Source organism: Equus asinus, chromosome 8, assembly GCF_041296235.1.
Source record: "Equus asinus isolate D_3611 breed Donkey chromosome 8, EquAss-T2T_v2, whole genome shotgun sequence".
Classification (NCBI taxonomy): Eukaryota; Metazoa; Chordata; class Mammalia; order Perissodactyla; family Equidae; genus Equus; species Equus asinus.
This window is the reverse complement of record NC_091797.1, coordinates 30648504-30660159: the sequence shown is the minus strand read 5'-3', so window position 1 is coordinate 30660159 and position 11656 is coordinate 30648504. Positions and strand designations below refer to the sequence as shown.

General features: G+C 55.8%; 3 protein-coding genes across 3 annotated transcripts; 2 read left to right on the top strand and 1 right to left on the bottom strand.

The window, feature by feature from the left end:
• The first annotated feature begins 239 nt into the window (after positions 1-239).
• B3GALT4 (beta-1,3-galactosyltransferase 4) lies at positions 240-2399 on the top strand. The gene is made up of 2 exons (XM_014846323.3): positions 240-506; positions 668-2399. Exon 2 carries the CDS (start codon positions 691-693, stop codon positions 1843-1845), a length of 1155 nt encoding a protein of 384 aa, XP_014701809.1. The 5' UTR covers positions 240-506; positions 668-690; the 3' UTR covers positions 1846-2399.
• Positions 2400-2529: 130 nt separating this feature from the next.
• WDR46 (WD repeat domain 46) lies at positions 2530-10065 on the bottom strand. The gene is made up of 15 exons (XM_014846321.3): positions 9786-10065; positions 9475-9687; positions 9293-9373; positions 9036-9148; positions 8824-8911; positions 8625-8686; positions 8265-8369; positions 8028-8178; positions 7768-7903; positions 7490-7589; positions 3545-3858; positions 3300-3394; positions 3041-3136; positions 2777-2890; positions 2530-2664 (listed from the first exon to the last, which is right to left on the bottom strand). The coding sequence occupies exons 1-15, from the start codon at positions 9942-9944 to the stop codon at positions 2563-2565; spliced, it is 1929 nt and encodes a 642-aa protein (XP_014701807.3). The 5' UTR covers positions 9945-10065; the 3' UTR covers positions 2530-2562.
• A 107-nt stretch (positions 10066-10172) lies between these two features.
• Positions 10173-11622, top strand: PFDN6 (prefoldin subunit 6). The gene is made up of 5 exons (XM_070515112.1): positions 10173-10299; positions 10446-10596; positions 10863-10933; positions 11015-11139; positions 11391-11622. Exons 2-5 carry the CDS (start codon positions 10533-10535, stop codon positions 11518-11520), a joined length of 390 nt encoding a protein of 129 aa, XP_070371213.1. The 5' UTR covers positions 10173-10299; positions 10446-10532; the 3' UTR covers positions 11521-11622.
• The last annotated feature ends 34 nt before the right edge of the window (positions 11623-11656 follow it).

Genomic DNA, 11656 nt, shown 5'->3' with positions numbered 1-11656 from the left:
ATGAGCCTAGGCTGCAGACGCTGGCGTGAGTTTTTGCAAGTCTTGATGGCAGTAGTCTCTAAATGATAGGGGTCTGCGTCTAGTCCGGAGGTCGGAACGTTGAGGCGATTCTAGTACAGATGCAACCCTCTAAATGAGCGCCGGTTTCCGTGACCCGGAAGAGCTGGGCTCCGCAAAGGGAGGTGGAACACGTGCGCGTTCGGGGAGGGAGGTCCCTGTCCGTCCCGCTGCGCGGCGTTGGCGTTCGCCGGCTGCGGCCAAGACACGCTGGTCCAGTTCCGTCTCTGTCTCGTGTCCCGGCAAAAACCCCCACTTCATACCGCGCTACATCCGGCGGCCCGCGCTGTTGCGAAGTTTCCGGGGGATGCAGTGAGCGCGCAGCGCGCTCTATCCCAGGGAAGGGGGCGGGACCCAGCCGCCGCCGAGGGAGGGGAGGGAGCGCCTGGTGCAGCAGCCAGCCGCCAGCCTTGGAGCCATCTGGTTGGCAGCCGGGCTGCAACGACAAGGTAACCTCCCCGCAGCTCCGGCCGTGCTGGCTTCCGCGTTTCGGCACCTTCCGGCGCCGGAACCGGCCGCGCGCTCTGCCCGCCGCATCCTAGGCGGGGCCCCCGGTTGGAGACCCAGGCCACGGAGAGCTGGGCTCACTGCCCTCCATCTTTCCCTCCAGATCCCCTCGGACTGCGCCACACCATGCCCCTCAGCCTATTCCGGCGCTTTCTCCTTGCGGTCCTGCTGCTGGTGATTGTCTGGACCCTCTTTGGGCCCTCAGGCATCGGGGAGGAGCTGCTGAGCCTCTCGCTAGCCTCCCTGCTCCCAGCCCCGGCTTCGCCCGGACCGCCCCTGGCCCTGCCCCGCCTCTTAATCCCCAACGAGGAGGCGTGCGGTGGGCCCGGCGCCCCTCCCTTCCTGCTAATCCTCGTGTGCACGGCCCCGGAGAACCTGAACCAAAGAAACGCCATTCGAGCCTCGTGGGGCGGGCTGCGCGAGGCCCGAGGGCTCAGGGTGCAGACTCTTTTTCTTCTAGGAGAATCGAGCTGGCGGCATCTCACCGGGGTCTCCCACGAGAACGACCTGGCACGGGAGTCAGCGGCCCAGGGGGACATCGTGCAGGCGGCCTTCCAGGACTCCTACCGAAACCTTACCCTCAAGACTCTCAGCGGGCTGAACTGGGCCGACAAACACTGCCCCATGGCCCGCTACATCCTCAAGACCGACGATGATGTGTTTGTGAACGTCCCGGAGCTTGTATCAGAGCTGGTCCGGCGAGGGGGCCGTTGGGAACAATGGGAGAAGGGCATGGAACCACAGAGAGACCCTGAGGTTGGACATGAAGAGCGAGAAGGAGGCGGCCCCACTTTGGGGAGCCAGCCAGTGCCTCTTTTGTACCTGGGACGTGTGCACTGGTGGGTGCACCCCTCTCGGACCCCAGGGGCTAAGCACTGGATATCAGAGGAGCAGTGGCCTCCCACCTGGGGCCCCTTTCCACCCTATGCCTCAGGCACAGGCTATGTGCTGTCAGCTTCTGCTGTGCAGCTCATCCTGAAGGTGGCCAGCAGGGCACCCCTTCTGCCACTGGAAGATGTCTTTGTGGGGGTAAGTGCCCGACGAGGAGGCCTCACACCAACCCACTGTGTCAAGCTGGCTGGTGCCACACACTACCCCCTGGACCGGTGCTGCTATGGGAGATTCCTGCTGACATCCCACAGATTGGACCCCTGGAAGATGCAAGAAGCCTGGAAGCTGGTGGGCGGCTCTGATGGGGAAAGGACTGCACCCTTCTGCTCCTGGCTTGAGGGAGTCCTGGGCCTCCTGCGGTGTCGGGTAATAGCCTGGCTTCACAGCTGAGAGTGCCTGGGACCACATGAGAGGAGTGAGGAGCAGAGGGTCCAGCCAGCACCCCCACGTCCTTTTCTCTCCCAGGCCTAATGCAGGGGCCCTGGCTGGCTGCAGCTGATCAGTCTGTCACTGAAGACTGAGGGATACAGGAGAAACCTAGAGGCCTGGCTGGCCAGCCCCAGAGATGGTCATCAGGAAGAAACAACAAAACAATGCTGGGGTGGCTCTCTCCAGCCATGGCAGGAGGCGCACAAGCCCCTCAATAAACTTGTCTCTCTACCTCTTCGAGTGCAGTGTGGTCCTCACCAGAGTCCCAGAACACAAACCTGGGAGCCTAGAGACTGCCAGATCCTGCTGGATGGGAAGGACATCTCCAGGGACATGGAAGAGAGAGGACAGCCTCTCTGAGGAGAAAGGTCCCTTAACAGCAAGGCTAAGGCCACAGCAACTACAAGATATGGGGCAGGGGTAGAGGCAAGACACCACAACCCCTCAGATCCTAGAGTAGCCCTATGCTGGGCAAGGGGAGGAGAACAGGTCCACAGGACGATCCAGACACATTATCCAAAAACCACCTTCTTCTTTAATACCAACCCACCCCAGGAGCCAGCTCTCCAGCTGCCATTGGAGAAGAGGCATACTGCCCCCTCCTTATTCCAGGGACAGGGCCATTTCGCCACAGGCGATCTTGGGGAGAGATTGTTCCCAGGCCCCCCTGGAGCTAGCTCAGTGCACAAATCTGTCCAGGGCAGATGGCCGGGGCCCCAGGGGCATGGCCTTCTTCTCTTGCTTCTGCGCCTGCTGCTCCAGGCTCTGCCGGACTTTTTCCTGGGTGAGGAGACAGGGTCAAGCTAAGAAAGGGCAAGCCAGCAAGGCCAGAGGCACAAGCAGGAGGGTGCAGCCCGTGGGAGGCCTGGCCCACCTCCCAGTGCTCATTTACCCGGTCCTCTTCATCCATGACCTTCCTCTTCCTCTTCACCAGGCTTGCTGTCGAGCTTCGGCCCTTCTGTTTTGGCTTTGGCTGGAAGGGAGCCTTGGCCTCGGGGTCATAGCCCTGAGGGAGAGGACAGGAGTGAAATCTCTAACAGCCTCGGAGGGAGAGAACTGTGGCAGCACCCACCTGCTGCACCGCACTTCTGGGGACATGGTGGGGAGAGGACGTGGGGGTAAGGAGGGCCTGAGCACTCAGGGGCCTGCTCCCTACCAGCCTCTCTATCCGCTCCTTCTTCTCCTGCTCCAAAGAGATGACATCAACCTCTGCCAGGGCTCGTGGATCCAGACAAATGAGTTCTGCAGGTACCTGGAGGTGTCACAGAGGAACAAGAATGGGTAAGGAGCCACAGGAGGGTGACCCCAAAGAGGGATAGAATTTAGGGAGGCCAATGAGTCCCACTCTTCCAAGACCCTCGGCATGGGGAGCTCTCCCTACCTCCAGTCCCAAAGCACACACAGCAAGTCCTCACCTTCTCCAGCAGGGCCTTCACCTCCCACTCCTGGCGCTGTTTGCGGCTCCTGTACGGGTTACTCTCTAGGCCGTCAAAGTTGGGCTCAGCAGCCCCTGGAGGGAGGGAGGAGCAAGGAGCCATAAATAGGAACCCAGTCCAGCAGCTCCAGCCAACCAAGCCCCTTTGCTCCTGGCTGTCTTGGGCTCACTCAAACTGCTACCCAGAGTTCACTCACTTTGAGCCCCACCCCCTGGTTCACTCACCAGGGACCAGCATGCTGGTGATGCCCCCACTGTGCCCCACCCCCAGCACATCTTCAAAGGGGCAGAACTGAAGGCCGTGCACATGGCCTGAGAGCCGGTGGGTGAGGTAGGGCTGCTCCAGGGAGGGTGGGCTGGCCTTGCCCGGCCCAGCCCATATGTTGACCACATCACTCATTCCTGCAGCCAGAAGTCCCCGCTGGGAGAAGGCCAGGTGCCCTGCTCCCTGGGGCAGGGTCCGAGCGCTCAGAGGCTGGAAGGTCCCTCGCAAGTCAAAGATCTTCAGCTGGTGGTCCAGGCCAGAGGTGGCCATGTGCCTGGGGGAAAGGGGGAGATCACTTAATCTGTAGTATGGACTTAGTGAGCAGGCCTGTGGCCAAATCCAGGCATCAAGTCTGGTTGGGGAGAAAAAGACTAATAATGATAGTAACCACTACCATCACAGCAAACACTCCACAGGCATCTTCTCAGTTATGTGTCATATAACTCAGCACTATTTGTATTTCTCTTTTACAGATGAGGAATCTGAAGCCCAGAGAAAAGAGATCAGGGTGAGTGGAGGAGCTAGAATTCAAGTCAGGCCTGTTTCTTTACTATCTGCCCTCTTACCTACTCAAGACGTGTGACCAAAGGGAGAACGCACTGGACAGTCTGTATCTAAACGTGCTGTTCCACTGCACGGACAGGCCGCACAGCGGCTCAGCGAAGGGAAGGACTGACCACGGGGGCGGGGAGGACTTCGTGGGAAATTTGGAATTTGAGTCTTTCTAGGTGGTTCTCAAGAAAGGACAAGAAACTGAGATATAGCAGGTACAGATGACTTAACATCAGAGTGTGGACACAGAGGGACAGAGGCAGACGTTTGTCTTCAGCAGTGGTGGGAAATATGGTCAGGAGGATCAGGAGGGGACAAATTGCAGGGGCTTTTGAAAGTCAGACTGAGGACTCAGTCCCCAACACTGCTCTCCAGCATGACAAGCCACAGGGTGAGGACTGCATGGACCTGAGCAACACCCCTGGGAAGCAATGAAGCCATGCACTGGGGGCTCTGCCCCGCCCCCTCTTTCCCTGCAAGGAGGGCGGGCAAGGCTGGGGACCAACCCCTCCAAGCAATCGTGCACCTTCAGAGGGTGGAGCTTCTACCTGCGTTCAAGTTCTTCCTCAGAGGAGGCTGAAGGGGACCCACCAGGCCAGCGGATGCATGTTTGCCAAGGGGTCAAGGCCTCTCTTTCTAGCCTTGGCTGTGAACCCAGGAGAAGGGGACTGAAGAGTTCCTATGAGCAGAGACTTGCCCTGTGATGGGGCCAAATAGAGGCAGTTAGCTACTTCTCCAGACAAGACAAGACAATGAGGGCCCCAACTCCACCAGAAGCAAGGGCCATCAGTGCAAACCAGGAATTAACTGAGGGCTCCTGAGACACAGGGCCACACCCTTCAGTGAGCCAACAACTGAGAGGCACATGCTGGCTCCTCACCCCATACACGCCCACCTTCCACACAGGGATCCCCGGTGCCAGTACCAGCTCGCTGGCCAGATGGGCATCCAGGCCACACTACCCTGCTACTAAACTTGCAAGAAACAGTCCAGCTTTGAGAATCCAATCCAATCCTAGTGCAAGCTTCCAAGAAAGCCTCTTGAGGAAGACAGTAAGCCTCATCTCTGGAGCCTCTGTGGCTTGTCTAAGGCACTGCTGAGGAGAACCAGAGACAAGCAGGGGTGGGCCTAAGATCAGGGACCAGAGCCCTTCAGCATCAAGATGTTGACCAGACCTTGGTGGACTAACCGATTAAGCCCTGGGCACAGGAGCAGCTGACCCGGGCAGCCTGGGGAAGGCAAGCTACAGCTTCGGTCCAGGGCCCACAGAGGGCAGAAAACCTCGGGACAGGCCTCCCTACTCTAGCAGAACCACGCTGGCACAGATACGGACTAAAAGGGCGGAACCAAACCACTTGTCCACAAAGATACAACTATGGGACGCCAAGGGGGTCTGAGCGGCTGGCAGGCTTTCATAAGTTGGTGGCCACTGGGCTTTTCCTTTTCCTGTTTTTCCTTAAAACCACTTAAAAATAAAGTTCTATAGTTTATACTTAATGCAGATGATGCCTGGGCAGCAGTGTATAAGGAGGAGAGCAGCTGTGGAAAAGATTGTTCTGGCAGCACACCCAGGACACGGCAGGAGGAAGAACTGGAGGCTGGAAACGCTGTGAGCATCATGCATGCCCATGGAGACAGCAAGGATGGAGAGCAGACTTGGAGGGACCCTTGAGGGGAACAACAGTCAGAACATCACAGGGGTCATGAGTAGTCATGAAATGATGCCACCAAAGCAAGTAGCAGAGCCTGGACACCCAGAACGCACTCAGTGATCGGTGCTTTTGATTCCTGCTATTACTGATGGCTGAAAAACACATGGCGGAGTAGCTAGAGGTATTAAAAAAGTCATATTTTAGGTGACAGGAAAATGTGGCAGAAAGGGAGCAGGCAAGGAGGAACTTTGGGAGAGAAGTGACCTATCCAGGGATGGACACATGCAGTCTGGGGTTCTAGAAGACAACCGAGTAGAAACTAATGTATCACCTGGCCAATGATTCCCGGAAACCAGAGCCACCTGTTTTTGTAAATAAAGTGCGTGAAACACCACGCTAGGGCAGGCTCAATGGCAATGCATCCTTATACCCCCAGAACCTTAGTGCAGAGCCCAGCCTGCAGCAGGTGCCCAATGAATGCCTGACAGATAAAAGGAGTTAGAGGAAAACACATGGGAATTTGTGTGGAAACAGTCTGCCAGATCCAGACATACATACGGATCAGAACAGCTGTGGAAATGCCAGTACTCTCTCAGGAAGAGCAGAGATTCAAAGCGGACCCACCACCCCTCCCCTCACGGCACCAGCCAGACCTAAAGAGCACGATCATCTTCACTGAGGACAAGAATGAAAGACGGTGCTCCCTATTCTCCGGGCACCACACTAAACTCTCCGTGCCTTAATTAATGTCTACCAGCGCTCTATGAGCTAAGCCCAGGGCTGGGCAGACTACAGCCCATGAGCCAAACAAAGCCGCCCACCACCTATCTCTGAACAGCCTATAAGCTAAGTTTTAAGCAGTTGGAAAAAAATCAAAAGAATAATATTGTGAGATGTGAAAATTAAAGAAAACTCAACTTTCAGTGTCCACAAATAAAGTTTTATTGGAACACAACCACATTCCTTCCTTTACTTATTCTGTGGCTGCTTTTGCATTATAAGAGGACGGTAAAGTGGCCAAGATAGACACCGTGTATGGCGTCTTATCGCTTCGCACTGCTGCCTGGCATGCGACAAGTCTCGGTGACATGGTTATAATTTGACAGCATTTTGAGCACCTCACAGACCACCTATCTCATCATTTATCTGTGTGAAAAGATGTTTCCAAAGATAAAATATAGAAAATCTCTCTACAGATCAGCATTAACAGACAAACATTTGCAATTGAGTTTGGTGATCTGGAACACTAACTTTGAACCTCAATTAAGCAAAATGTTATCTTCAAAAAGAGGAATCTAATTCTTCCCGTTTGTAGACCTGTACTACAAAAATATTGTATTAAATTATTATATTTTGTATTTCGTTGCTTAAAAATTTGTGCTTTGTTTTCTCTGTTGTTATCTACTTACATAATACACTTGATTTTGCCTCTTGGCCAGCAAAGCCTAAAATATTTACCACCTGGCCCTTTACAGAAAAAGTTTGCTGAGCTAGACACTCATGTCCCCACTCTCAGGGTGAGGATGATGTGGCACAGAGAGGTTATGTAACTTGCCCACACTTACATGGCTGGTCAATGGTAACATCAGGATTTATCTAGGCAGCCTGGCTGCAGAGTCTGTGCTCCTGAAGGCACACTGACTTCTACGCCTTTCTGCCCAGCTGTGACCCCAGCACCTCATGACCAAACAAGTGACTTACGTGCCTGTAGAATCTACAGCCACAGCCCGGACCCCACCACGGTGACAGAGAATCTTCGCCAGTGGCTCCTTCACGGCTGGACTCCATAAGGACACAGTACCTGGAAGTCAGACGAAGAGAGCTGAAGTTACTAATAGGGCACTGAGGTGATTAAACCTGGGGAAAATGGGGACTCAAGGCCAAGAGGTAACAAGAGAGGGAAGTAAAGTATTGGTGAAGTACAATATAGAACAAAGCACGTCAGGATAGTCAGAGTCAAAGCCCAGCCAGGGACAGACCATTGCTGTGTCCGAGATGGATGACGGCATTGTAAGGGTTCTGAGTCATGACGTCGAGCCGTCCAGCCCGAGCATTCAGAGCTGCCACGATCTTTCCCACTGACACATCCAGGTAAGTCAGAAACCCCGTCTCCGACTATAAGAGGGAGAGAGAGAGAATGAGTCCCGATTGCCCTCTGTCCTCCCTCTGCCATGATCCCAGAGGAGGGGCGGTCTTCTCAGGAGCTGCCACCTCGTCCCTGTGCTCCTCAGCCACTCACAGCTGTGGCCAGGAGGAAGTGGAAAGGCAGGAACTCAAGTCTAGTGATGCGGTCACAGCGGCGGATGCAGTGGAGCTCGATGCCCTGGTTGTCGTAGATGTGAAGCCAGCGGTTCTGAGCGACAGCAAGCAGTGCCTCTGAGTGCAGAAACCTGGGAGGATGGCACGAGCGGTTCAGTGGGAAAGGGGGTCATGGGCTGTCACTCAATCAGGGATGGGCTGTCTCACTCCCACTGACCGGATGTCCCGCACAGCTTCCATGACATTGATCTCACACATGAGCTTCTTTGTCACCCAGTCAAGGGCGGCCACATGACCCCGGCGCCCTCCAAAAGCCAGGTGCCTGTTGGAGGTGAGGGACAGGCAGGATGTCAGTGCAGGGGAGCGCCTGACTCAGACCTGTTGAGGTCTGCCCCAGGCCAGCCCCTCCTCCCCAGGTGAGAGGAAAGGTGTTGAACAAGCTCACTCTCACAGGTGAGCAAATCCCAGGAGCCGCCCCACTCCAAACACACGCTGGTGTGGCTGAGGCGGGCATGGCTGAAGTGACGAGGAGACAGGCCTATGTCCTAGTTCCAGAGTCACTGGAATGCAACCTTACCTCCCAGTTCGAGAGTAATTCAACCTGTAGGGTCCAAACTGTCTCAAGTTCAAGTCAAAATGCTGGGAAAGTAAAGAGTTAAAAAAAAAAATCATGAAAGAATTGGCTCCTTTCAGTAATTCCCTCTTCTAGTCCCCACTTCCATCTTGCTCTGCACCACCAATCAACTCATTGGCCCCCCTTCCACCCTCAGGCTCACCTTGGCTGCACTTGCAATGTCCACAGCCTCCACGATGTCTGCCTGGCGTATCTTTGCTGTGTCCTCCCCATCCTCCCCTTCCAGAAAGCTGCAAGTGAGTGTTAGGGTTGCAGTAAAGCTTCCTAATATGAAGTCAGTGTACCAACATAAAAATGAGAAAGGAGAGTCCCATAAAGCAGAGGCTGGGGAGCCCCACATTAGGGTCCACTTACCCAGGTTCCTCAGCAAGCAGCAGCTCAGAACGAGCAGCTTTGACACTTATTTCCTCTTCCTCAGCTTCAGCCACCTCAAGTCGGCTTCGGGTTTTGGACTTAGAATGTGGCAGCTATAACATCGTTGGTGGTAGAGGAGAGCGAGACAAACCAGAGAATATGTGAAGGCACAAGAGAGCCACCTGGCCCCGCCTCCACCCAACTCACCCAGACACTCTCAGCCTGCAACCCCTCCCTACTCTCCGGCTGGTCCTCACCTTTTTGGATTTGTCAATGCGACAGAACTTCTGAGCCAACTCCAAAGGGACGGGAGCGGGGCCTGGAAATGGGTCCTGCGCCTGGGGCAGTGAGGAGGCAATTAACAGACAGGCTCGGGTTGACCCCAACCCTCGCACCCTCAAAGCACTTGCCCCCACACCATATCAGGTCCCAGGCTCACCCCGGACAAACTCCGCTCAGGCTCCGGATTCCTCCGTTCTCGGGGTTTCTTCGGGAGTTGGGGCGTCTTGGAGATCCGAGACTTCTTCGGGATGTAAGTGTTCTTGGACCTTTGGGGGCGGAGCTCTCGATTCCTCTTCTTGTTACCAGGGGGCCCTGGAGAGGCTGCGGCAGCTGTCGGAGTGGTCTCTTCCTCCCAGTATCGCCGCGGTTTCTACCGGCAGATCAGGAGCCCTGATACTCCGCTGCCCGCGCCCCGCCCCTCCAACCCCGCAGTTAAAAACTTCCCTTCCACCCCAGGGAGGCCTCTACCTTCTTCTTGGACTGAAATTTGACGTTCTTGGGCGGGACATCCCTGCCCGGCTTGGGGGCCGTCTCCATCCAGCCCACCCCAACCACGATCCACGTGCAAACTCCTCTCAGCTGTCCCACAGTCGGCTTGGGAACTCCCGGAAGTCCTCTGGCCCTCATCCAATCAGCACGCACCAGGTCTGAAGCCTTCCAGGCGCCATCTTGAGTGAGGGCGAGCTCTCTGTGGAGGGGCCGGGCAGCCTTGGCGTCGCCCTCTGGGGGCGGCAGCTTTTGCCCGAGTAATGAAAGAAAGGCAAGTCCGGGGCCAGGGCCCAAGGAACGGAGCAGTTTCTTTTTCCAGCTTCATTTCCCCATCTTGCCTAAAACCTTCCGAGGCCAGTCTTTTTAGCAGAACACCACTCTTTAAACACGTCAAAACTACAGTTCCCGGCATGCGTCAGAAGACAGCTTCCGGCGCCGTCTTTTCCCAGCAGTCTTTGTTTACTTCCGGGTTTATTAATACTGAAGGGAGAACGTGAGTAGGGTAGCGTGTCGGTTGAGGGGTTTGGGGTCTCGTTTCGCCCGCAACTGTCTGGGGCCGAGGCAGAGTCCGCATCCGTGACGCGGAGAGGCTGCGGTGACCCGAGAGGCTGCCTCTCAAGAGCGCTGTCATTTCCGCAGGCCAGGCCAGAAAGGGGAGCTAGGGCGCCTTCCAGAGTGTGAGACCCAGCGCCCCTCGCCCGCTCCCCGCAGGTTTCCGTCCCCGCCATGGCTGAGCTGATCCAGAAGAAGCTGCAGGGAGAAGTGGAGAAATACCAACAGCTACAGAAGGGTAAGGGAGCAGGGTCGGTGTAGCCTCGCCCCAGTCGCCTCACTGACTCAGAACCCAAACCAGGATGTTTTCTGCCGCACCCAGGCCCCACCGTGCAGCCCCTTTCCCGCCCACTGACCGCGGCCTCCATCCTTGTCCACTTCCTCAGCTCCGTTTTCTTCTGACCAGGATTGTGGGGCGGGGTGTGTGCGTATGTGTGTGTGGGGGGGGGGGGGGTCGAGTGGCACATTTGATGTCTCTCATCAACTCCTTTTTTCCATCCCCAGACTTGAGTAAATCTATGTCAGGGCGGCAGAAGCTTGAGGCGCAGCTAACAGAAAATAATATCGTGAAGGAGGTGAGAAACTGGGATTTGTGGGTCGAGGAGGGACCTGTCCTGGCAATGATTCTGATCATATATATCCCATTCCTCCATTAGGAACTGGCCCTACTGGATGGGTCCAACGTGGTCTTTAAACTTCTGGGTCCGGTGCTGGTCAAACAGGAGCTGGGGGAGGCTCGGGCCACAGTGGGGAAGAGGCTGGACTACATCACAGCTGAAATGTGAGTCCTTGCTCCACTGCCCTGTGGCACAGGTGACACCGCTGGAGTAGAGGTGTTGAGGAGCCATGTAGAGTAGCTCTCCAGAGTAGCCCCCAGTTGTCCGGTTCCTCCAACCCCTTCCCTTTTAACCCCCTTCTCCTCCCTCCCCTAGATCTCAAGTGTTCCACCAATCTCTTTCTTGCTTTCAGTACCCTCAGCAGTAACTCTCACTCATTTCTCCTTGTTTCTTTGTCTCTCTTGCCTGTCCTCAGTAAACGATACGAATCCCAGCTCCGAGACCTTGAGCGGCAGTCAGAGCAACAGAGGGAGACCCTTGCTCAGCTGCAGCAGGAGTTCCAGCGGGCCCAGGCGGCAAAGGCAGGGGCTCCTGGGAAGGCCTGACCCCGTGGTGGGGGGAAGGGGAGGGGAGGGAACAAGGCAGCTCTAGGGTCTATACCGTAGCTAATAAAATGTGAAAACCCCTGGCTGTTTTCTGACCAGCCACTTCTGTTGTAATTGTCTCCATCCATTCCCCTGG